The sequence below is a fragment of the Bombus bifarius genome, unplaced genomic scaffold (assembly GCF_011952205.1).
Source record: "Bombus bifarius isolate JDL3187 unplaced genomic scaffold, Bbif_JDL3187 scf7180000008376, whole genome shotgun sequence".
Lineage (NCBI taxonomy): Eukaryota > Metazoa > Arthropoda > Insecta > Hymenoptera > Apidae > Bombus > Bombus bifarius.
The window spans coordinates 86,622-111,815 of NW_022884626.1; the positions used below are offsets into that span (position 1 = coordinate 86,622).

The 25,194-nt window shown below is 30.6% G+C and overlaps 1 protein-coding gene across 12 annotated transcripts in view; it reads left to right on the forward strand.

The window, feature by feature from the left end:
• The window catches only part of LOC117212783 (myosin heavy chain, non-muscle), a 28,359-nt gene extending 3,661 nt beyond the window's left edge, over positions 1-24,698 (forward strand). Inside the window, exons 2-17 of one of the 12 annotated variants that reach the window (XR_004488528.1) lie at positions 5,294-5,450; positions 5,735-5,853; positions 9,335-9,358; positions 9,923-9,961; positions 11,470-11,562; positions 12,110-12,272; positions 14,407-15,096; positions 15,364-16,010; positions 16,279-17,259; positions 17,405-18,268; positions 18,466-18,735; positions 19,051-19,065; positions 19,552-20,972; positions 21,317-21,397; positions 22,063-22,169; positions 22,229-24,698. Coding sequence is in view for 11 of the 12 variants with exons in the window: in XM_033457806.1 (XP_033313697.1) it covers positions 5,294-5,450; positions 5,735-5,853; positions 9,335-9,358; positions 9,923-9,961; positions 11,470-11,562; positions 12,110-12,272; positions 14,407-15,096; positions 15,364-16,010; positions 16,279-17,259; positions 17,405-18,268; positions 18,466-18,735; positions 19,051-19,065; positions 19,552-20,972; positions 22,063-22,189 (5,610 nt within the window). In the remaining variant the exon portion in view is untranslated. Of the gene's footprint in view, positions 1-5,118; positions 5,216-5,293; positions 5,451-5,734; positions 5,854-9,334; positions 9,359-9,922; positions 9,962-11,469; positions 11,563-12,109; positions 12,273-13,839; positions 13,979-14,406; positions 15,097-15,363; positions 16,011-16,278; positions 17,260-17,404; positions 18,269-18,465; positions 18,736-19,050; positions 19,066-19,551; positions 20,973-21,316; positions 21,398-22,062 lie in introns of those variants that run through there. The other 11 variants (XM_033457808.1, XM_033457814.1, XM_033457815.1 and 8 more) reach the window with 11 other exon arrangements.
• Positions 24,699-25,194: the final 496 nt, after the last annotated feature.

A 25,194-nucleotide genomic window follows, 5' to 3' on the forward strand; every position in this document is an offset into this window, starting at 1 on the left:
TCCCCATAGATGACATAGACGTAAACGTATGAAAATTGTAGGCATTTTCTCTCAAATTTTCTCTTCGTTAATAATTCGATAAACAGTTCAACGGAATCGTAACTGAAGATCGTGCTGGCTTTTATCGGTCGATATTAATTAAAAGAATTGCGGTTTTTATTGGGCCTTACGATATAGAAATATCTGCTTACGTATGGCAAGCATTCTAGGACACGAGAGAATGACGTCATGCATGTGCCTCGTACGTGCTGATTTTTCTTCTTTCAATCCGCGGTATATTACATTCCGTGCAACGTTCCGAAAATCATCAAAATCTTTCAGCTCACAATCGATCGTAATCGTCGTACTGCTACTAAAACAAGAAATTCTATTCCTTGCGCAATAAATAAAATCTGTTATCAACATCTATGGTATATTATAAGAATTCGAATGAATCCATATACCAAACTGAGCCGTAATTTCGTCTGGTTCTTAAATACTTGTTAGTGCTATTGCAAACATTCGTTCGCTGTTGGAACGTTCGATACTGTTTATATGTGCTTTGGTTATATTTTCATGCAATTGCCATAAAAGGATAGTAAATTGAAGTGTACCGTGATAAAAGCTATTAACATAGGACCGAGCGAGAAAGGAAATTTATATATGAAGCATTGGCGTTTCTTCTCTATCGAATTTAGGAAAGGAGAAAAGAGAAAGAGAACGATCAGGGAGGAGTCCTTATAAGGACGAGTGTCCTTAACCTGCTTCCTCGCGGTACCGTAAACGTCCCGATGTAATATACCAGTGACGAGTTAAAGAGGAAAAGAGAAAGAGCCAGTTTCGCTGAAGATTTCGTGCCTTTTATAGTCAAGACGCAGTTTCGGTCTTCTTAGGAAAGAAACCGAACTCTGATGAAACCGTACAGATTCCGGGATTGATTAAACATGTCGCTTCGTCATATACCCTTGTCCTCCTCTCTTCCTTCTCCTCCTCCTCCTCCTCCTCTTTCTCCTTCTCCTTCTCCTTCTCCTTCTCCTCCTCCTGCTCTTTCTCCTTCTTCTTTTTTATGACCGCGCTCCTTTATATCTTTCTTTCCCTCTCTCTGATTTTCGTCTGTTTCCCTCTTCTTTTTCACTCTCTTCTACTCGAATATAAATCGGAAAGTCATACCAAAAAAATGCCTACGTGTCTACTAATTCGGGGCGTATTGAAAACCGGGATACTTTATTTTCATACAGACAATTTTGTATAATGGAAGTTCGTATAATGTAACATTAAATTGATTTTTATTTTATTTCACGTGAACAGTATCGTTTCTTCTATTTTCTTTTTTTTTATTTTTTATTTTTATCTGAACTTTAACTCCAATTCTTTCTTCTATTCTAAACTCTAACGGGTTTAAAGCGAAGAATGGTTGGAAATATTGTTTTGAAATATGTACGAGTCTGATTTTAATACCCGATTTTCGTACGACTGGGTATGAAACATATTATGTATTGTTATGCGTCATTATAATTATAAGCATAAATGCTTATTGTGCGTTACAGTTCTGCGAAGTTTTAGGAAATAGAAAGTACATGATATGTTCGTCGATGATTCTGATAGTAAAAGTGACACGTAACAGCGAAAATATAATAAATACGTTTCTTTTTCTCGTGGCAATCTGTATACGCGTATAATAGCATCGTGTCGTGATCTTGATGCGTGTGTCTAAAACTCGTGATAAATTGTGCAGAAAACGGCGCACTTTAATATGCTTCAATTACTACAGATTTCTGCACGCGCAACCAATTTTAATAGTCAACAACTTGAGAGCTTGATGACTATTAATTATATGAAAACACAGCACTATTATGTTTTCTTATATGCATCAACAAAATGAATGCAGAATTATTTCCATGATATATGCCTTTTGTATTTTTATAAACATGTTCGTTTACAAATATCGTAATAATTATAATTAAATAATATATATACCGCGCATGAAAGAGCATAACAAAGAACATTCCCTTTTTATTAGTCGTGCAATTATCGTGATTTTTTCAGTCTTCATATTTGTTTGGTTTCTTGCTCTTTTTTTCTTTTTTGGCAAATTTTTTTTATTAAAAACGAGAAAAGTAAAAAAGTCAGCTATTAAACGAAAGACAAAGTGAAACAGCGTGATCACCTTGTGCTGCTTCAAAGAAGATCAATGTGAATGATTCATTTCTTCTGAATTGATATGAAAACTGATGTTAGCTTTATCCTACGTCACCAAGTCAAGAAAGACATGCAATTTTTCTTTAGAGGGAGTTAGAGTCAGTGGTTGTTAGTGAGCGATAACCAGGAATGTTAGGCAGGTCGACGACACGACACTCTCAAAGACCGGTTTTGGAGACCTTCGAGGAGAGAGTTCTGTTTAAAAAAAAAGGGAACAAAATAGCCGTGGATCCTTACTTTGCATTGAGACTTTGTTCATCTTTCTTTAGTTTAGATTCATCTGTCTTGAAAAAAAGGGAAGACTGTAAATGTTTTTCTGCAATTAACCTTAACGAACAATATAAATATGAAGGTGCAATTTGTAGACTGCGAAATTGTTATAAAAAATGTGAAGACTAGAAAGTAGTGAATTTATAACGATACAATTTCAACAATAAAGAAGAGGATAATAAATTTTAATGTACAATGTTTTATGCGCGAAAAGCTTTACATTTGTTGAACAGAATTAAGGATTGCTAACGTTCTAACGAAGTGGATGTTATTATTAACATTGCTCTTGCTATTAATTCATTAATGTCCGATGAACGTTTTACTTTCAACATTTAATGAATAAATAATGATGAGACAAAGTCTAGGTTGTTATAATACAGATATATTATATATTTAAATATCATAAAATATTTAAAAAAAGGATATGCCTTTCTTTATTATGATTTTAAACATTTGGAATCATTTTTTTCTTCCTTCTTCAATAGAAAAATTTAAATTGGAAATCTGTAGAATTTAAATTAAAAATTTATTTTAATACAATGTATTGACAATGTATATGTTCTTAGCTCAAACTTCTTAATTTCTTTTCTCGAAAATCTTTCAAGCCTGCGATTTTTATTATATGATTTTTTGTCTGACTCATATTACATAACAATACGATTGTTTGTATCGATTATTAGGTCATCGTCTCATTATTTCAGTGAATGTACCGCAAATCCACCGCCATCCTCTTATCAACGATACTAAAACAGAGCAAAGTTATTTAACCTCTTATCGAACAACTACCGGTACTATTATATGGTAAAATGAGTTGTTGCAACATTTTCGTTAACATAGACAGCTTCATTCGAATATATTTCTTACGCTCTATGTAGCTCTATTATACGACAGTAATGGAAAAATGAACCGGCAACATATAGAAAGTTACAATTTTAAGTCTGGCTACAAAAATCTCCAAGATTCTTTCCTACTTGACATTTTTTCATGATTACACATCGGTATGAACTTGTGGAAAGTGTAAACCGACCCGCTTGCTCATCTTTCCCGAATGGTGACGCATACCTTCAGCTTCTCGTTCCGTTTAACTTGTAAATTATTCATCAAAAGGAAACTATTACCAAATACACGAACGTACTGCAAAATGTAGCTTATAATTCAGCCCTTTATCGAATACTGTTGAAAACGACAACGTGAGTTCGTGCTCGCCATTCGCATGCAGATGCGTTAGTTACAAGAAATAGTAACTAGAAGATAGTTCTAGTTACAATCGATAGATTTAATCGATAGGTTTAAGATGGTCTTTTGTTTTTATCCCTAGTCCATGTAAGAATGTGCAATAAAGGATTTTTTGGCTCAGAACGCAGTGGTAGATTTATCCAAGGAATAAAATAATAACTATTGTGATCCTATCTCTGAATATAGAAATAACAACAAATACAAGTCACATTTTCCGCTACACTAGCCTGCTCAGATTTTTCAACAAAATATATGTAAATCGATCTTCCGTTCGTTTATCTGCTTATATAGCGTAGCCGTTTATCAATTTATGGGGTTATTGATGGTTAAAGTACAACACGTGCGTAGCAAATCGCTTCAAGTTTGTACGCTACGTAAGTTCTATAAGTGTCTGGCGCATGAATTACATGCATTGTAATTGAACGCTTAAGCAGTTGTTGAAACAAAAGAGCTAATATTTGATGAAAATTAGACTGAGACGTCGATATCATTGGATTAGTGGAATTCTTCTGCTATTGATTATACGTTAGCCTGCGGTATAACTGCGATTTATATATTACGTTTGTTACGTGAATTATTAACGCCAGTGGAATCTATTGATTAGCTCATTGCGTATGATTTTCTCGTTAATTGATAATCGAATTCCAAATAAACTTTAACGCGATACTATTCTCGTTAAACTAGTTGCAACTGGTTTCTTCCCCTCGCGCTATTTTATTTTTACGTTTCGTCGATTTCTCGATCGTCAGTTTCTTTCGTCTGATACGTTAAACAAAAAGTCACAATAGCGATTTTGTCCATTTTTTGTATAAATAACGACTAAACACTGCTGTTTAAAAGGCGTGAGAAATATTTTCGCGCAGGGAGAATATTCTCACGATAAACGACGCACAGAAAAAGTACTGAAGCTCTTAATTTCCATTGTATATTTTAGATCACGTTAAAAACTTGAAAGAGAAAAAAAGAAATATTCTTTTTTATAGTATATTCTCTAAGTAATAATTTATATGTGCCTGCTTGTTAACCTTGAACTCGTTACGTGAAAAATGCAAGAGAAATGCTACTCGCTTGGAATTATACAGAAATGTCTGGCTGAGGGAGGAACACTATAACTGCAGTTTCATTTTATAATTCACCAACGCACCAAATCACTCTTACCTTAAACCATCGCGTTAAATGTGATGTATAAAGAAATTTCTTACGCGAATTACACAGCAGAAAGTATTACTCATTGGTAGCTTTTATTTACAAATTTAACCGATTAAATTTTTGTCCAGCTTCGTTTCTATCGATATAGTTCACTCAATAGCCTAGTTTCTTACGTACGTAATACAAATACGTACTACAAAAATATAAAAAGTTTTCATTAGAATTATAAATATATTATTGTAAATTTTATAAATTCCTTTAGGCTGTAAAAAAAACAAAAATCAATTATTCAGTTACAAATTGCACTCATGCTGCTGTCTGTAGCTTTTGTCTGTGAAATATATTGTTGGAACGGTGCTATTCGATTTTCAAGATATTCGAGGTAGAAATCAACGTGATTGAAATTCGTTTTCTGTGATTCGTAGCCAGGCCACTCATCGATTCGTTGGTATGATTGCAGACATACTCAGGACTATTCTGCGTGGTGGTAAATCCATACAAGAGGCTGCCAATTTACACGGAAAAGATAATGGAGAGGTATAAGGGTATCAAGAGACACGAGGTTCCACCTCATGTTTTTGCTATTACGGACACTGCATATCGTTCTATGCTTCAAGGTAATTAGTTTTCTTATTTGACCAGTCATCCACTAATTTATTTGGTCATTAAGCGTTATCGAGACATCTGGTTGTTTGATATTTCATTTAGTCTTCTATTTAATTGTTTGTAATTAATCGATAATTCTATATTATTTTATGATCTTTTAAATGTTTTTACTGGCCAACTCGTAAAATAAAATGTATGTAATTGATTATGCTTTGTTATTGAATTTGAAGGTAAGGCGTATTTGTGTATTATTACTTCGAAATACCAGATCTTTTGTACGTATTTTTGTTTATAGATCGCGAAGACCAGTCCATTCTATGCACCGGTGAATCCGGCGCTGGTAAAACTGAGAACACGAAAAAAGTAATTCAATACCTGGCATACGTCGCTGCTTCGAAACCAAAATCAAATGCGGTAAGTTAATAACTAAATATCTCGATGTTTGGTGAGATTCGATGTGAAAAGAATTTTTCAGCACTTAAAATATTCCAGTAAAGAAAAGGAATCATTGACAAGATAAAATAAATAACTGTATATATGTTGTATACTGATAGAAGGGATACATTCTTCTCTGTACACTGATCTTTTTTTATTATGTTTATGTAGAATAAACGAAACCTATTGCAATGTACAGCATTTCAATGTTAGCATTAAGATGTTAGATATTTTTGTTGCTGTAAGAATATATACTGTTTTACTGGTGATAAAAGGGAATAGGTATTGGAGGGAAATCGTTTACAGATACTCGTTTAGTTCGCAACTCTCATAAATTATTCGATTCTTCTTAAATGAAATTATATATTTCCTCTTTTTTACATCCTTAAAAATTTAAAGAACTTCAGTGCGTAATATCGAGCAAAATATTTAGCCTTAATTTTATATTAATTAAATTATACGTTATAAGTATAAACTGATATGTTTTTTCTACTAGGATTATTTTTTATTTAGTTGTTTGTACAAAAATATTAGTGATTATGAAAACTCTCAAAAAGATATTTCAAAGTACATATTATCGCTCATGTTATTATATTTTATATCTTAGATTGTATATTTTTGTCTTCAATGATATCTTTATAGTCTTAGAAGAAACAGATATGTTTATATCTATCATTCTAAATAACTTCTTGTAATTTACGAATTGATAAACTGATAGACTTGTGAATCTTCTTGTTACGTTTAAATACTATTTCATTCAACAAACAACATAATCTTTACTTTTTAGTGTCTTTTCCGCAATTTTATGGTGTAATAGATGTTATGAATTATTCATTAATAATATACATGTATACACATTTAACTTCATGACATCACAATCGACAATACACTTGATATTACAAAGTCAATCTGTTTATTTTTTTTATTTAATCTTTAATATCGTGGATAGTGAAAATTGTTTTATAAGCTTATTGGGATTTATGTCATATCTTTATATGATGTTTACATCTTATTTAGAAATAGATAGTAATATAATCAAATTCTTTATATCAATTGAAAAGTATGAAATGTTCCATGAAAGAGAGTTTATTGAGATAAAAGATTTCACATATATATATATATAAGTAGTATGTTTTTATAAGTAGTATATATATATAAGTAGTATGTTATTATTTTATAAACATATTATTTACTGTGTATATGATATAAATATTCTCACATTTATTTTCATTGAAACTAATTATCGAGAACATGCAAATACATTGTTATATCTTTTCTTCTAAAACAAAAATCATAATGTTAAAATTAGTTATAAAAGATATATCAATAGCAAATGATTACAAATAATCGATTGTCCATGTCAGTTGTTTGCTCCATTCAGTACTTGTAATTACAAAATTTATATCATGTATGGAACTCTTATCTTGGTTTTATAGGTGAATATTTCAGTAATAATTTTACTTTCAGTTTCATAATTCGAATATATATCCTGGAATAATGATTCTATATTAGATAGACGGTTTATTTTGAAATTTGTTATACAATTGTTTGGATTATATAGGAAAGTAGCTGACTTCCATATATTCCAATGAATATTTTTCAAAAGGACTCAAATTTAGAAAGAGTTTATTTACATAGTAATTGAGAGCATTGTAAATTTCACCCGATGCATGAAAGTTTCTGTAAATACTCTTCCTTTTCTTTTTTCGTGCATGATGCTTCGTAAATTTCATACGAATATAAACAAATACGTAATGCACATATCAAACCAAATTATACAAAAGGAAATTTATATAATACGAAAATAATATTTACATATATATAGAAGTTTGAAATCTCTCAGCTCAATTAAATTATTATTAAGCAATTGAAATAAAAATTATATGAATCCATGTGTTAATAAATAGGTGAAGCTTTTCTCAATTATTCAAAAAATTGTTATTTATCTCAAACATTTATTTTAAAATAATATAAAAAGTTATTTTAAAATTGACCTTTAATGATGAATTATTGAATTTTTCCAGTAAATAAAAATGTAAATATCAAAAATTTTGTCGATAAAATTTTCTCCAATAATCGTATTTTGTACATTTTTTTAATATTAAAAAATATCAACGTAATTGTAATAATCTTAGAATTTTGTGCAAATTAATACATGTACGATATCGTGAACAATGACACAGGAAGGAAATTCAGCCTCAGTTTCCGCAGTTGTAGTAGATAAAATTTGACTACGAAGATAAAATATACCGAACTTCCTAAAGCAAGGAAAGCACTGTGATATTTTGGTATATGGAGAGATATATTTTTAGTACTCTCGATTAAATTGGAAGTTATCTTTATTGAAAAACTGATTAATGAATTGTAGAAAATAAAACATTGACCAGTCTGATTACATAATGTAAACAACTTTCATAAACAATATTTACTCAGAGATATGTTTCGTTCAAAATAATCTTTCATATAATAAGAATGTATTATATATAGTACTAAGAATTCAGTATATACATGGTTGTATTTACATACTAATAATTGTATAATCAAACGAACGTGATTTACTGAAAATGTCGTCAACGTGTTGTTACACGTGATATAGTAAAGAAGAAAAAAAAAAAAAGAAAACGAAACAAAGGACAAATACGTACAGTAAATGTTGATTGTGCAAGGGTTACGTGAACTATTTAAAAACTCGATCATCGAATACTATACGACTGTTTTGCGATCGCGATAGATAATGATAGGCCATCGTAGATCACTGGCTCTCGAAGGATCTTTCCTTTTTCAGTGAAACGATCCACTTATCGGCCTAACTCGGCTTTGACTCATTCTCGTCGGACTGTTCTGAGTCACCGTATGCTTCGAAACTTGTGTTCTTATATAGGAAAAAACTATCGTCGTTCCCTTTTCTCGTGTTTCATAATTCGACATTAACAACGGCACGAATCTCGTTTAAACTGCAAAATCATTAAGAAGGAGTCCCGAGAGCTTTTATAATGCGTGACACGCCACAGTCAGAATATTTAGTTGAAGAATTGAATATCCTCATTTAACGTAAATTATGTTCAAAATAGCTTGTGTATGGCGTTTAGATGGAAACATTATCTTTCTACGAACGTAGAAAAAAAATCCACGTTATACTTGTTGTGAATCAAACTCGAGTTACCTTCAATGACACGTATCAAACAAGTAATTACAAATGGAAACAGGATTTTTCCTTCTTTCTTTTTTTTTTCTTTTTTGCGTAGTCTTACTCGTGACGAACTTTCAAATATTTTGAATTTTACTCGGATTTCACTGATTCACTCCGAGCGATTCTGGATATACATTTGCTGGTGTTTCAGTTGTTTGAGTTTGCCAAAACTTCGAATGAAAATTAGATTCGTGAACTAAGGCTCGTGAATTTAATTTTATAAATTCTTTCATTCCCGGTGCTGACTTTCGGCGGCTACAACATACCTAGACACCAAGTCCGGCATTAATCATAGTAAGTCAACAACAAAATGATCAACATTCCGCTCACGCGATATATACGCTACTGTCTGCCTTCTTTATATTTCCTTCTTATTTTTCTTTTTGCTTTCTGTTTTGTAATATCTATTTGTTTTTAGCTTTGGTTAACACTAACAGTTTGTATTCCCAGGTTTTGGAAGTTTTGTTCCCATTACTTTGTTAACTTCTTCGTATATTCTATGCACGTAAAAATATATGTATGTTATTGCGTCTTCGTTTCATCTATCGGGTATTTTTGATACTTATTTCTACCTAATGATATATGTAAATTAACTATATTTAATATTACCAATCTTAATAGAAACGTAATCTGGCTTGTTCTCTCTTTCACCTTCTCTTCCCTTTCGTCCTTCTCTCCTCCTTCGTATTTTATTCTACGTACTAATAAAGTGGAGAGTTAATTAAAAATTAATTTCAAAATATTGTCTTTAACACGATAGCTTTTTAGTCGATTAAGAAACAAAGTATTTCGAAGTTCTAACATGTTCTTCTTACTCTTTTTTTTTCTTTTTTTTTTACTGCTGCTCGCTGGATTCAGGGTTCCGGAAATGTTTCGGATAAATTTGCGGTAATTAACGTGAGAGTCGATTGATTAAATTATTTATTAATATATTCGCTGTCGTGTTTATGTATGTGTGTGCGTGTGCTGTATGCTTGCCACATATTTTACTTTGCGCTTAATCGTATGAAGTTTTAAATAACGTAACGATATTCTTTGTTTTATAATAATGGAAATGGTAAATATCGGAGATCAATGTTTTCTTTATATTAAACATTAAACACGATTATAACTAATTTAGCCATTTTATCAACTATTGCTTTGATTACATAGATTTTATAAATAGATGAATCAAGCTGAGAAATTAGCTTTATGCCATTTTTTCCTATTGATTGCTATATTTATTAAAATGTTCATATTGATTCTTAAGTTAAATAGAAACTTATAAATTCTGTTATTTAATTGAAAGGTGCCTGTAAAAAATACTGTAAGTGCCAAGATTGAAAAACTTGGATTTTTTATTGGAAAATATTCCACGTACCACTGAGAAAGCCATAGCATAGAATTTAGGTGCAATTTCCCTTACTAAATAATTATCCATAATGCTAGAAGATGGTGTCACAACGTCTCCTTTACAGAAAAATATATAGTGCCAGTAAACATTAGTTAATTGTTTCTTAGCTTTTGTCTATGCCATTTATCTAATTGAATCAAACATTGATTTTTCTTTATAACTAAAAAGTGGCACACATAGGTTTTCCTACAGATACGCTCTTCTTTTTCATAAATTTGGTCCACGTTAATACTTGTTTCTTACAAACACTGTATTTTTTCCAAGCACTCTTCAATTTAAGATAATATACAACGTTCTGTATCCTTTAGATACAATGGGTAATGAATTACGCTTTTACATTATTAATTGTTCTGAAATAATCATTATTATTTTGGTTGTTTGGTGATTTAGACGAGACAATTATTAGCTAATTAGCAACATGTATAGTTGTAGTGAAACAAACTATGATATAATATTTCTTTAAAAAATATCTGTTTATATCATAATTCTTGTTGCATTTTATGCATTGCTCATGTTTTATTTATCGCAATTATTTTGCAAATTTCCTAAAGTATACATAAATGAATTTATTGTTCTATTAAAAATTTATTGTATTTGCGCACGTGCTGTAAATTCGTTTAACGACGTATTATTTATTTAAATATCACTAACTTATAAGAAGCGTTTATTGCTTATATAATAAAGTTATGACTATCTTTACAAATTATCTACAATTCTACAAGTGCTTTGAAAACATTTTTACATTTTACAGTTTTACTATTATTTGCAGATCCATTTGAAGGAAATGCTTTTTTTCTATTTCTATCAATGTCAGTTAACAGTAACTTTGTAGATTAGATACGTCTATATTTTATAACTTCTCCACCGAACTTTTAAAGTATTATGAAATGCGTTTGACAATATAAAATCAGAGAATACAATCTTGCTAAAAACAATACATAAACAGATACATACGTTGCGAGATAAATTAACAATTTTTATGTTTACTAATGTGATTAATTTTTGATGATAGGGTGAATTGGAACAGCAACTCTTACAAGCGAATCCAATTTTAGAAGCTTTTGGGAATGCTAAAACAGTGAAGAATGACAACTCATCCCGATTTGTAAGTTCAACAAATATTGCTCTTTTTCCTTATAACATTTTCTCAAAATTAATATTCGTCTTCAATTAAACCTTTTATGCGACAAAAACGTTTTTGTTTCTTCAGGTAAAATATTTACTTTAAGAAACATAATACACTATTAATTAATTATTTCTATAAATTGATTGCATATACTGTTCTAAAGTTGCATAATAGAAAACAATTATTTTTATTACAAGTATTTTTTATAAGTACTTATTAACAGATATAATACAATGAAATTAATATTTTCTACTGTGATTCAGAAAATAGAAAAAATATACGCACGTGTATATATATATATATATCATTTTTTAAATTTTATTATTAAATATATTATATAAATTATATTTTTTATTTGTTATTGTTGTTTTAATAATTATATACTTATATATTATATTAATTATAATATATATATTTTTTAAATAAGAGTCTAAAAGGAGAAAATATTAAGTAGTGCATTGTACCTAACAAACAATTTGCCTTAATGATAATTAATAATGTTAATAACTGACAATTTATGAAACAGGGTAAATTTATTCGAATAAACTTCGATGCCTCGGGTTACATTGCCGGTGCGAACATAGAGACTTATCTTCTGGAAAAGTCAAGAGCAATTCGACAAGCGAAAGATGAGAGAACCTTCCACATATTTTATCAACTCCTAGCGGGTGCCTCCGCTGATCAAAAAAGTAAGTCGAGATTTGTCATTGGTAATAAAAAAAATCATTTACACTTTTCATAATTTTCCTTTTATGACACAAATTTCTTTCAGTTCTTTCGCTTTAATATGTTAACTGTAAAGATAAATGATATTTGAGGGAACAGCTTCATTTCCACGAATAACTTCGTAAATAGATTGCAAGAAGTATTTTAGAATTTATTGGTTTAATAACAATATGAGATTGAGATTCATGGAAATGATGATATATGTTATCAGTTCATTATCAGTTCAACTTGTCTTATATAGGTTTATTCTGTGCACGTTTATGCCGTGTAAAATGTTATTGACTCAGGCCAAGCCCATAGGACGTACTGTTTATTACTATTCGCAACGGAGAAGTGAATCGATATTCCCGCTTCGAGACACTGAACGTTTCCGCCCATTATGTGTTGTACTTGTTAGGGATATTTTGATCCATAGCCGAATCTATTCTCCGATTAAGCCCGTTCTTTCAGGATACGAACGAATTGAAACAACCTTCTTCATAGATGACTCAGCTGTGCTACCTGACTTGAAGTTCAATTATTCATGCGTGGAATGTCAGGCAACGAATCATTTTGGACGTCGTTTAATAACGTAACGCTATGATGAATGCATCAGTTTCTTCATTCGTCAAAATACAAATTTAGAACGTCCTTGTTCTCCATTTCCTGTTTAAATTTCTGTTTATGAAATGGCATATATAAATCTCTGTCTTAAAGGTTGGAAGAATATATTATCCCAAATGGAATTGATGCAATATGGAAGCCACGTATAAAATAGAACGGTTATGAAATTTAATTGTGTACGAGACAAAATGCAAATGGCTAAATTGTAGTAAAACTGAATTTACACTGTTTGTTATTGGAGAACCACTGGCGATGATTCGTCCACAGAGAAAATGAAGGATTAAAGCCAGATTATTTACACAACTTCACTGGATGAATGCTTCAGATGAAGACTCCAAATGAGCACTGCGGATAAATATTAGTTTTATCGCATTAAGAGGCATTTTTAGCACACTAGGAGTAATGATATGCTTATTAGATATTTTCTACTTAGAATAACACCACAAAATAACTTGCAAAGTTTCGTTTACCCTTAGCAAAACATTTTGTATAAGCGAATACCCATAATAATTATATTCACTAATTTGCAAAAAATCAAAATTCTGATTTATCCGCATTCGTTTCCATATTCATTTTGTACGATGTGTATCATAGAAATGCGAACTAATCGTTCGATTATGCATTCAACATGCGTTTATATGTACTTGTCAGTGGCGTTTCACTATGAGTGTATCATTCATTCTGTAAAGCTCAGCTGTACTCCGTTCACTGTGCACTTTGGAGCAACACTGCAGATGGAGGATGAAAATGACATATTTTGATGAATCATTTCTAGATTCTAATTCTAATTCTAGAATCTAATTTCTAGAAAAGGGAGAAATTGAAATAAAAAATTAATTTTGTAAATACAGATTTGAGTATATATTCAGGCTTTAAATTTTGATCTTTATTCGTTTACGAGTTCATCACGAGTTCAAGCACGAGTTAGCATAAGTTCAGAATAAATGCAATTATATGCAATTAAATATTTCATTCTCTATAAGTTCCAATAATACTGGATCTTGATTATACAAGATCATGGGACAAATAATTTGTCATGCTTATTGTTGTTAAAGAGCAAACTAAAGTATAGTAGAATTCCGTTTTTATGAACTTTATTTATTTCAACAAAATTGTAGTCAGTAGATTAAATACTCTTGTCAGTTTAGTGCACTTACTTGAGCATGAACTCTTTCTGTATGAGCAAAAAATCATAAGTAGAGAAAAGAATCAGTAGACTTCTATTATATCAATTTCAATGATATAAGTTATTCTGAGTGAATTCAAATTTTTGAGTTATTATATTCTGAGTTATTCAAAATGAATATATTTCAAAAAAAGGAAATACTAAATATTATCTATATTGTATGTTTCATTATAGTTAGAAAATAGTAGTTCATTAAGTTCATTAAAGATAATAAATAACAGTTATCTTCTCTTTCGTGCTCTACAATTATCCCTTTAATATATTTAAAAAAAGAACACAAAAATGATTCGATATTTAAAAAATTTCAGAGGAATTTATCTTGGAGGATCCGAAACACTATCCATTCCTTTCCAATGGCGCATTACCAGTTCCAGGAGTGGACGATTCAGCTGAGTTCTTCTCAACCGTAAAGTCCATGCATATCATGGGCATGACAAATGAAGATTTTTCTTCGATCTTTCGTATCGTGTCTGCGGTAATGTTATTTGGTTCTATGCAGTTCCGTCAAGAAAGGAACTCGGATCAAGCCACGTTACCGGACAATACTGTTGCTCAAAAAATTTCTCATTTACTCGGTTTGAGCGTAACAGAAATGACAAAAGCGTTTTTAAAACCAAGAATTAAAGTGGGTAGAGACTTCGTAACGAAAGCACAAACAAAAGAGCAAGTTGAATTTGCTGTAGAAGCAATTTCAAAAGCTTGCTATGAGAGAATGTTTAGGTGGCTTGTAAACCGAATCAACCGATCATTGGATCGGACAAAAAGACAAGGAGCAAGTTTTATCGGTATCTTAGATATGGCTGGTTTTGAAATATTCGAGTTGAACAGTTTCGAACAGTTATGCATTAATTATACTAACGAGAAGTTACAACAATTATTCAACCATACCATGTTCATTTTGGAACAAGAAGAATATCAAAGGGAAGGAATTGAATGGAAGTTTATTGATTTTGGATTAGATTTGCAACCAACTATTGATTTGATTGACAAACCGATGGGTATGTTCAAATTACTTAATGCTCCTTTTTAATGTAGCTTGTACATTTAATACATATCTACATTCCACATTTTCTTTCTGAAGTCAGTCGGTCGAAGTAACATGCTAGTGAATTTAAATAATACATTGTATACATTTTAATATTACTTTTTCAGTGTTTTAAAATTAAATTACTTTTGTTTCTATTGGAAACTTTGTTATTTACAAATTATGTTTATTTATCGTCAATCCTTCTTCAATAACTTAAGCAAATTTTAATTCAAAACAGGCATCATGGCTTTACTGGATGAAGAATGTTGGTTCCCTAAAGCAACAGATAAAACATTTGTTGAAAAATTAGTAGGTGCACATAGTGTACATCCAAAATTCATGAAAACAGACTTCAGAGGTGTGGCAGATTTTGCTATCATACATTATGCTGGAAAAGTTGATTATTCAGCTGCCAAATGGTTAATGAAAAATATGGATCCTTTGAATGAAAATGTTGTTAGCCTTTTACAAAATTCACAAGATCCTTTCGTTTGTCATATTTGGAAAGATGCAGAAATTGTTGGAATGGCTCAGCAAGCATTAACTGATACACAATTTGGTGCAAGAACAAGAAAAGGCATGTTCAGAACAGTTTCTCAACTGTACAAGGAACAATTAGCAAAATTAATGGTTACTTTAAGAAACACAAATCCTAATTTTGTAAGATGCATCATACCAAATCATGAAAAGAAGGCTGGAAAAATTGATGCACCATTGGTACTAGATCAATTGAGATGTAATGGAGTTTTAGAAGGAATTCGAATTTGCCGACAAGGATTTCCAAATAGAATACCATTTCAAGAATTCAGACAAAGATACGAACTTCTAACACCAAATGCTATTCCTAAAGGGTTTATGGATGGAAAGAAAGCTTGTGAGAAAATGGTAAGTGTAATCTTGTTTATATATTGTATTTTTTACTACGAATGAATATCACAATAATAATAATGATGATGGAATACAATATTCAATATTAATAAAATATTAAATTGGTAAAATATTGATTATATTGATTTAAAATTTATATATACATATATAAATCAATAATATATATATGTATTCATATACATAATATAATTTATTATTTGCTCTTAATTGTTCTAGAAATTTAAAACATATATGTATATGTAATTTCACAAAATCTATATTTCAGATTCAAGCTCTTGAACTTGACCCTAATCTTTATCGCGTTGGTCAATCAAAAATTTTCTTCCGTGCTGGAGTTTTGGCTCATCTTGAAGAAGAACGTGATTATAAAATTACTGACATAATTGTTAATTTCCAAGCATTCTGTCGTGGTTTTCTTGCTCGCAGAAATTATCAGAAACGTTTGCAACAGTTAAATGCTATTAGAATTATTCAAAGAAATTGTGCTGCTTATTTAAAACTTAGAAATTGGCAATGGTGGCGTTTGTATACGAAGGTGAAACCACTTCTGGAAGTGACAAAACAAGAGGAAAAATTGACTCAAAAAGAAGATGAATTGAAACAAGTACGGGACAAGTTAGAAATGCAATTACATTCTGCACAAGAATATGAACGAAAATATCAACAAGCTATGGAAGAAAAAACTATGTTAGCAGAACAATTACAAGCTGAAGTCGAATTATGTGCAGAAGCAGAAGAAATGCGAGCGAGATTAGCTGCCAGAAAGCAAGAACTAGAAGAGATTCTTCATGATTTGGAAACAAGAATTGAAGAGGAAGAAGAAAGAAGTGCTGGATTGACTCAAGAAAAAAAGAAATTGCAATTAAATATAAGTGATCTTGAAGAGCAGTTAGAGGAGGAGGAAGCTGCTAGACAGAAATTACAGTTAGAGAAAGTACAATGTGATGCAAAAATCAAAAAACTTGAGGAAGACCTTGCACTTTCTGAGGATACAAATCAAAAATTGTTGAAGGAGAAAAAGATCCTTGAAGAAAGAGCAAATGATTTATCTCAGACACTTGCTGAGGAAGAAGAAAAAGCGAAGCACTTATCCAAATTAAAAGCAAAACATGAAGCGACAATTGCAGATCTTGAAGAAAGGTTGTTGAAAGATCATCAACAAAGACAGGAAGTAGATAGATCAAAACGGAAAATAGAAACTGAAGTATCAGATTTGAAGGAACAACTTGCAGAAAGGAAGACACAGGTATAGTGATTTTTATAAGTTCTGTTTTCCTATTTTCTGTCAATAAAAGCACATTAGAAAAAAGTAAGAATAATTTTAGTCTGAAGTAAGAAATATATTTTTAAGTAAATGTATAAAACAATAGTAATAATATAAATTTTTATAGGTAGAAGAACTTCAACTGCAACTTGGTAAACGTGAAGAAGAATTAAATCAAGTAATGGCAAAAATGGATGAAGAAGGAGCAGCTAAAGCTCAAGCTCAAAAGGCACTTCGTGAATTAGAGTCTCAATTGGCCGAACTTCAAGAAGACTTAGAAGCTGAAAAGGCTGCTAGGGGAAAAGCAGAAAAACTAAAACGAGACTTAAATGAGGAATTAGAAGCATTGAAAAATGAATTATTAGATTCTTTAGATACAACTGCTGCACAGCAAGAATTAAGAAGCAAACGAGAACAGGAATTAGCAACATTAAAGAAGAATTTAGAAGAAGAAACATCAATACATGAAGCAACATTGGCGGATATGCGTCATAAGCACACGCAGGAATTGACTGCTTTGAACGAACAAATGGATGCATTGAAGAAAACTAAAGCTGTTTTAGAAAAAGCAAAGGGAACGTTGGAGGCTGAAAATGCTGATTTAGCTACAGAACTTAGATCTGTTGGTGCGAGCAGGCAAGAATCAGATAGAAGAAGAAAACAGGCTGAACAACAACTTGCTGAAGTAAATGCAAAACTTGCAGAAGTGGAAAGAAACAGGCAGGAACTGATAGAAAGAGTAACAAAATTACAACAAGAATCGGAAAGTATTATGCAACAATTAGAGGCAGCAGAGTTGAAAGCTTCTGCAGCCTTGAAAGCTTCAGCAACTTGCGAATCTCAATTTACAGAACTTCAGCAACAACTTGAAGAGGAAACAAGACAAAAATTAGCTTTAAGTTCAAAATTGAGAGCGTTAGAAAGTGAAAAGGAAAGTCTGCATGATCAATTAGAAGAAGAAGAGGAGGCAAAGAGATGCTTAGATAAACAGGTGTGATTTCTAATTATTTAATTAACTGATGATTTAAAACTTTTTAAATGTAGGTGCACTTAACTAATTTTAATTGTAGTTGCTTATTATAAAGTTCGTTATTTTCAATATCTGGGTGTTAATCAACAAAATTTTGTATGCTTTTAAAAAATCACAAAAATGAAACCTTCATTTATCAGCTTTGTTTTTTAAAATAGGTTATGGGCTTAACTGTACAATTGGCTGAAGCAAAGAAAAGAGTTGAGGAAGAAACTGAAGCTGCTACAGCATTGGAAGAAGCAAGAAAACGGTGCATGAAAGACATTGAAGCACTTCAAAGACAAGTTGAAGAACTACAAGCTGCTAATGATAAATTAGACAAATCAAAGAAAAAGATTCAAGCAGAATTAGAAGATAGTATCATTGAGCTCGAAGCGCAAAGAGCAAAGGTGCTGGAATTGGAGAAGAAACAGAAAAATTTCGATAAGGTAACTGTGGGTGCAGTTTTGATTATTAACTGGAAAAATATAAAATTAAAATTCTTAATTTATATTTAATTTAATACTAATAATTCTTAGTTTATATACAGTACAATAAATTCCAATTTATTAGTTTTATTAGTTAGTATTAGCAAATAAATTCTTAATATTCATATTATACTGATTATTTGTTTCTATTATTAACGATATCTGAATAATTAGATATATTCTTGTTCTATTATTCTATAACTAATTTTTATTCTTTAATTCTATATTAATTTGCAATTAATAGAATTGTTACTTCTTTTTAATTATTAACGATAGTTTGGGGAACTTTCTGTGAGTTTTTCAATTATCATTATTAATGATTCATAATATTTAATGTAGAAAATTTGGTATCCAATAACAATATAAAAATTATTTACACTGAACCATTTTTTATTTTTACGCAATATTGAATATCTTATGGACCATTTATGCACAAATTTTTAATCGGATATAATTATTTGTATATATTATCTAGTAATTCTATTTATAATTATATATCATGATATAATTTATTATAACATTATATGGCTTCAAAAGTTCCACTTCCACAAAGATGTTTATTAAAGCACAATGTGTAATCGTCAGTATGATTTTTTGCACGCTTCTCACAGATTATTCACGGTCTATAAGATGTTAATTACCAGTAATATAAATATCATTCATTTTTACGTTACATTTAGATATAATAAACATTTAATAAGTTTCAAAAGTAATAGTAGAATTAGTATGATCAATTTTAAAACTTCTCTTTCTCTTAGTATTATTATTATTTTTAAGGTGCTGGCTGAAGAAAAAGCAGTCTCTGAACAGTATGCAGAGCAACGTGATGCTGCCGAACGTGAGGCCCGTGAAAAAGAAACTCGTGTCTTATCCTTAACTCGAGAACTTGACGAAATGAATGAGAAAGTTGAAGAACTCGAACGAATTCGTCGAGGTCTCCAATCAGAATTGGACGAACTCGTAAACAATCAAGGAACAGCAGACAAAAATGTGCATGAACTAGAAAAAGCAAAACGTGCTCTTGAATCACAATTAGCGGAGCAACGTTCTCAAGTAGAAGAGCTCGAGGATGAGTTACAATTTACGGAAGATGCAAAGTTGCGTCTAGAAGTAAATATGCAAGCTCTAAGAGCCCAATTCGAGCGAGACTTGCAAGCTAAAGAAGAACAAGCTGAGGAGAAACGAAGAGGATTGGTGAAACAATTGCGCGATCTTGAAGCGGAATTAGAGGATGAAAGAAAACAAAGAGCTGCCGCTATTGCACAACGTAAAAAAATGGAAGCAGACTATAAAGATATCGAACAGCAATTGGAAATGCACAATAAGGTAAAAGAAGATGCACTGAAACAATTGAAAAAACTTCAAGCCCAAATAAAAGATTGCACTAGAGAAACTGAGGAAGCTAGAGCTGCCAGAGATGAACTTGCAGCAAGTGCTAAAGAAACTGAGAGAAAGGTAAAGAGTTTAGAAGCAGACTTGATGCAATTAACTGAAGATTATGCCAGCAGTGAACGCGCTAGAAGAGCTGCTGAGAACGAAAGAGACGAATTACAGGAAGAACTCAATAATAACGCTAATAAGGGTACATTAATGTTGGATGAAAAACGTAGATTAGAAGCTAGAATAGCAACATTGGAAGAAGAGTTAGAAGAAGAGCAATCAAATGGTGAACTGCTAATGGATAGAGCTAGAAAAGCGCAAATAACTATCGAACAACTAACAAATGATTTAACGACTGAGAGATCAACTACACAGAAATTGGAATCGCACAAATTGTTATTAGAAAGGCAAAATAAGGAGTTGAAGGCGAAACTCACAGAATTAGAAACAGCTCAAAGAGCAAAGACCAAAGCTACCATTCAACAATTAGAATCAAAGATTAATAATCTTGATGAACAATTAGAAACTGAAGCAAAAGAAAGATTTGCACAGCAGAAGATTAATAGAAAATTGGAGAAAAAGCTAAAGGAATTAAGTTTACAGCTAGAAGACGAAAGGAGAAATTCAGATCAATATAAAGAACAAGCAGAAAAAGTGAATGCTAGAATGAAAGCTTTGAAGAGACAGCTTGACGAAGCTGAAGAAGAAATTAGCAGGCATAAAGCAATGAAAAGGAAAGCGCAAAGAGAAATGGATGATATGCTTGAATCTCAAGAAGAGCTAACCAGAGAGGTTGCAAATCTTAAAAATAAATTAAGGTAAGTTTTAGTCGTTCAATTTTTTAAATACTTATATCTTTCGTTTTATTCGTTTTATATTTATAATAGAATAGAATTTAAATAGAATGTGAGGTGTTTACTCTCTGGCATTCATATAAACGTGAAATCAAATATAAATAAATATTAAAACCGTTTGATATTTATAAACAATAGTCAATTCTCTGCACTTGTTGCAAAATTTTATTATATAATTTATTTCTTATGAGAAAGATAAATATGTCAAGATATTTAATAGACAAAAGGTTCTAATTCTTTGCCTTTTATTTAAATTACTGGAAATTGGTTTGAAAATAAGAAATGACTATACATATTAAAATATTTAGGCGTCGAGGGAAAAAGAATAGTTCATACCCCACGTGAAAAAAGCGGAATTTCTTCAAGTCTCAAGCATTCCTCGAGTCTTGGTTAGTCTATAAATTAAATTACTTTTAATATCGAATCATGTCATTTATACATATGCATATAGTTTAGATATATTTTTGAACTATAAAATATTCAATTATATAGAATATTTCTTGCAAATATTTCAAATAATTTTCTCCTTTGTCTTGTTACTTCCTTTTTTCTCCATTATACTATGTGAGTTGTGACTATTACTACTTTTCATTTATTTATTTTATTAATTGTATATTATTTTGTAGTGCATCCTTCCTTCCTGACTATTTGATTAATTTTATTAACGATTCTTTTATCCCAAAATCTATTTTCCCTCTTAAAGATATATCACTAATCTTATACGTGTGTATTACATATATAATTTTAGTTACATTCTCATTAACTTTACTTATTCGTTTTCTGTTTCTTTATGTAATTTCAAACATCTTCAAACATACTAAGAGACTTTAAAATAGTTGTTTTAAAATGCTTATCATATAATTTGTTATTACTTTGTTAGTTTTGCGTATATAATTGGTTGACTGGGAAAAGGGTATACCAAGCATCTGTAGATTGAAAAACGACATTTAATTTTGATAATTTAAAAATCGTTTTGTTTATTTTTATGAAACTATTCATCGTCTTTCTTAGATAGCAGGGTATTTGATTAAAACTGTATGAAATGTCTGCACAGACGAGGTGGTCCTCCAATAAGCCTTAGTTCGACGCGTCTGAAACGCGGCTCTGTTCAAACCGGTGGATCCGGCGACGATTCGACGACACAGGATGAAAGCATCGATGGTGAGGAAACTGTCAACTGAACAAGAAAACACACCACTTATTGAACCCTCACAACGCAGGAAACTCATAAAAATATCCAGGTCCAAGAAGTGTGTGCAAGATCCGTTTCGATCAAAGTTAAGTTCGAATCGGAGAACTCCTTTGTATGAGTTCAGAAGTCGATTCCAGTGCACCCAACGATGCCATTACACGAGGGCGGCGGCTTTCTTCTGTACATAAGAAACCCGACAGGGCCGATTAAGTAGTATTTTATCTCCGTTTCTTCCGGAACTCCACAGAAAATGACGAATTTTCTCTGGTCAACTTGATATGAGCGAGTCTTTCTTATATATTTTATAACAAGCTTATTAACGTTTTTCAATGTTAATAAGCAAACAGCAAAAGAAGGTTGTACAAGTAAATTTAATCGAACTTTTTTTTCGATAAATTCAATGTGCAAAATATACGCTTACGAAATATGTATATTAATGCTATAATGCATTAACAGTACTTGAATGCCATACACACTTCATATTTGACATTCTTTCAATTATATCTTACAATGAAGATGTTCGTCATTTTTTTGGAAAATGCTACCACATAGTCGGGTAAGATTCAGACTAGAAATATATTATTGGGGCTGCATAATCGATAACGAATTAACACCGCATTTAGGCAGCATTAATATCTATTATAATTATATTATAGTTATTATTATTATTATTAATTATTATATTGCCGCAGTTTTTATTTTTATCGCGAAAAATATCGTAATATGTTACTTGTAATTATTTTAATAATCAAGTCAATGGCGGACGATTCTAGCATCGTTCCGAAAGATGTGAGATTAATAGAATTTTCGAAAGGCTGAAACTTACTTTTTGTTAATCAAAGTGTTTAAAGAAACTGTTTTTTAAATAATATACTAACAGCATCGAATCAAACGAATAAAAAGTAAATTTAAAACTTCTGAAGAAAAATTGCTTTTATGTTTCACAGAAGTTTAAGGACAGTTCTAAAGGAAATTAAAGCAGATTGAAACGATCGAAAGCTAAAGAACGTCTAAGAAAACTTGCTTTTTTATGTCTAAATACCTTGCACAGAAAAAGATATCTTATTCGGATATCAAATTTCAAAGCGAAGAAAAGTAGTATTATTATTTTTAAGAAAAATTTTATTCTTTATGTTTCGGTCGAATGTGTTAATAATTGCTCTTCTTGATTTCTTTCAAATAATCATTGTATAGTCAATTTTTTTGTTTCCAACTCGTCTGACGGAACGAACTAGAAATCGACGATCGAGAGTTATCAATTGGTACTTAGGGTCGATCGTAGATCGAGAACTTTTTCGTTTCGTATTATTCAATTTTAAATGCATCGAAAAGTCGATGTATGTTTTCATATCATTGTTTTACCATCTGCATGAACTTATAAATATCATACTAATAAACGTCAATTTTTTACAGCTATATATACATATTAAACTTTTTCAAACAGTTTCGAAGGACTACTTTACTTCTACCGGTAATGTTTTTAGGTAGAAAAGCAATGTTCTAACGAATTTCTTTATGCATTTAAAATTGAATCGTCGAAAATCACAAAACAAAATTTAAAAAAGGAAGAAGAGAAAGCCAGCAATGTTTTTATATATGCATTTTTTATGACATGTGCATTTCTCATGCATTAGAAAAAACGCATTTTTAACCTCCTTTTGTAAAGATTTAAACAAAGAAAAGAATTTAAAGCAGGCAAACGACTTTATATGTACTTGCGATGTTCCCTGTTACCTTGAGATATTCATTATTTGATTACACAGATAAATATTCTTAAAGGTATTTACAACCCGGAATGAAAGATAAAAGGAGGTTAATGAGCGATCATATGTATTACACGTACATATGTATACGTATACAGAGTATCGTAAAGTATGGGGTATTTGGTAAACAAGTCTTATACCGAAAAAAATTATTATAAAAAAATTGAATGATACTACTTGATCAATTTATTTTCTACGGATTTACTTCATTCTTCAATTAAACATAAAAAAAAGCTTAATAGATATGTATTTTTTGCGATAAAAGTACCTAATATATAACGTGTACTATCAATTTCGATATTGAAAACAACTAGATTACTTCGTAACTGATGCTGGAGCAAAAACAAAATATACTTTGTACAAAAATATTATTTCCTAAGTGCAACATACTTTATTGCATACTTTATATATATGTCCGGAATATTCTATTTTTTGATATGGCAAAGTGATTGGTGTCTGGACGAAACCGGCCTGTTTTTTACATTAAACAACTTTCTAGTGATTTTTTAGGCGGGCTTTTCAAATTCGCAATTGAACTGCCACTTCACACCATCGTGGACTATTTTCTCCACATAATGATGATGAATTAAATTTGAAAATCTTTTGATTAAATTAATAAACTTATACACATTTTCGACGAATTTACTTAATAAGAAATAAATTATAATTTCATACGTAAAAAGAATCATTGTATTCAATTATATCTATTGAATAGAAATGTCGACGATGTGTGAGTAGAATACAAAAATGAAATGTAAAAGGATACATATACATATTTGTACTTTTTTTAGGTCTGGAAACATAGGTGAAAGCTCTGAACCTCAGGATCTTTTATAAAGTATAGAAAGCTTGAATACCGAACACTGAAACGTCGACAACCTTTTCATCAAATGCATTTCTTTTTGATGGAAATTTGGATGATTGTAAAAAATATACATCTTTAATTGTGCAAAATCACACCACAATAATAATAATTATTATTTTTATTATAAATAATGAATAGAGATATAACAAATAAATAATGTAAAAGGAATTCAATCAACATAACAATTATACTAAAATATCTCCAATATAGCCATAATAAAAATTTTGTTAATTTTTCCTTTATTTCCTTTTTCAATTATTGAAATGAATTTACAATACTTAGTAAAAACAGAATTTTATTTCTTATTCTTAATATACTCATATATATATATATATACATATATATATATATATGTATATATATATA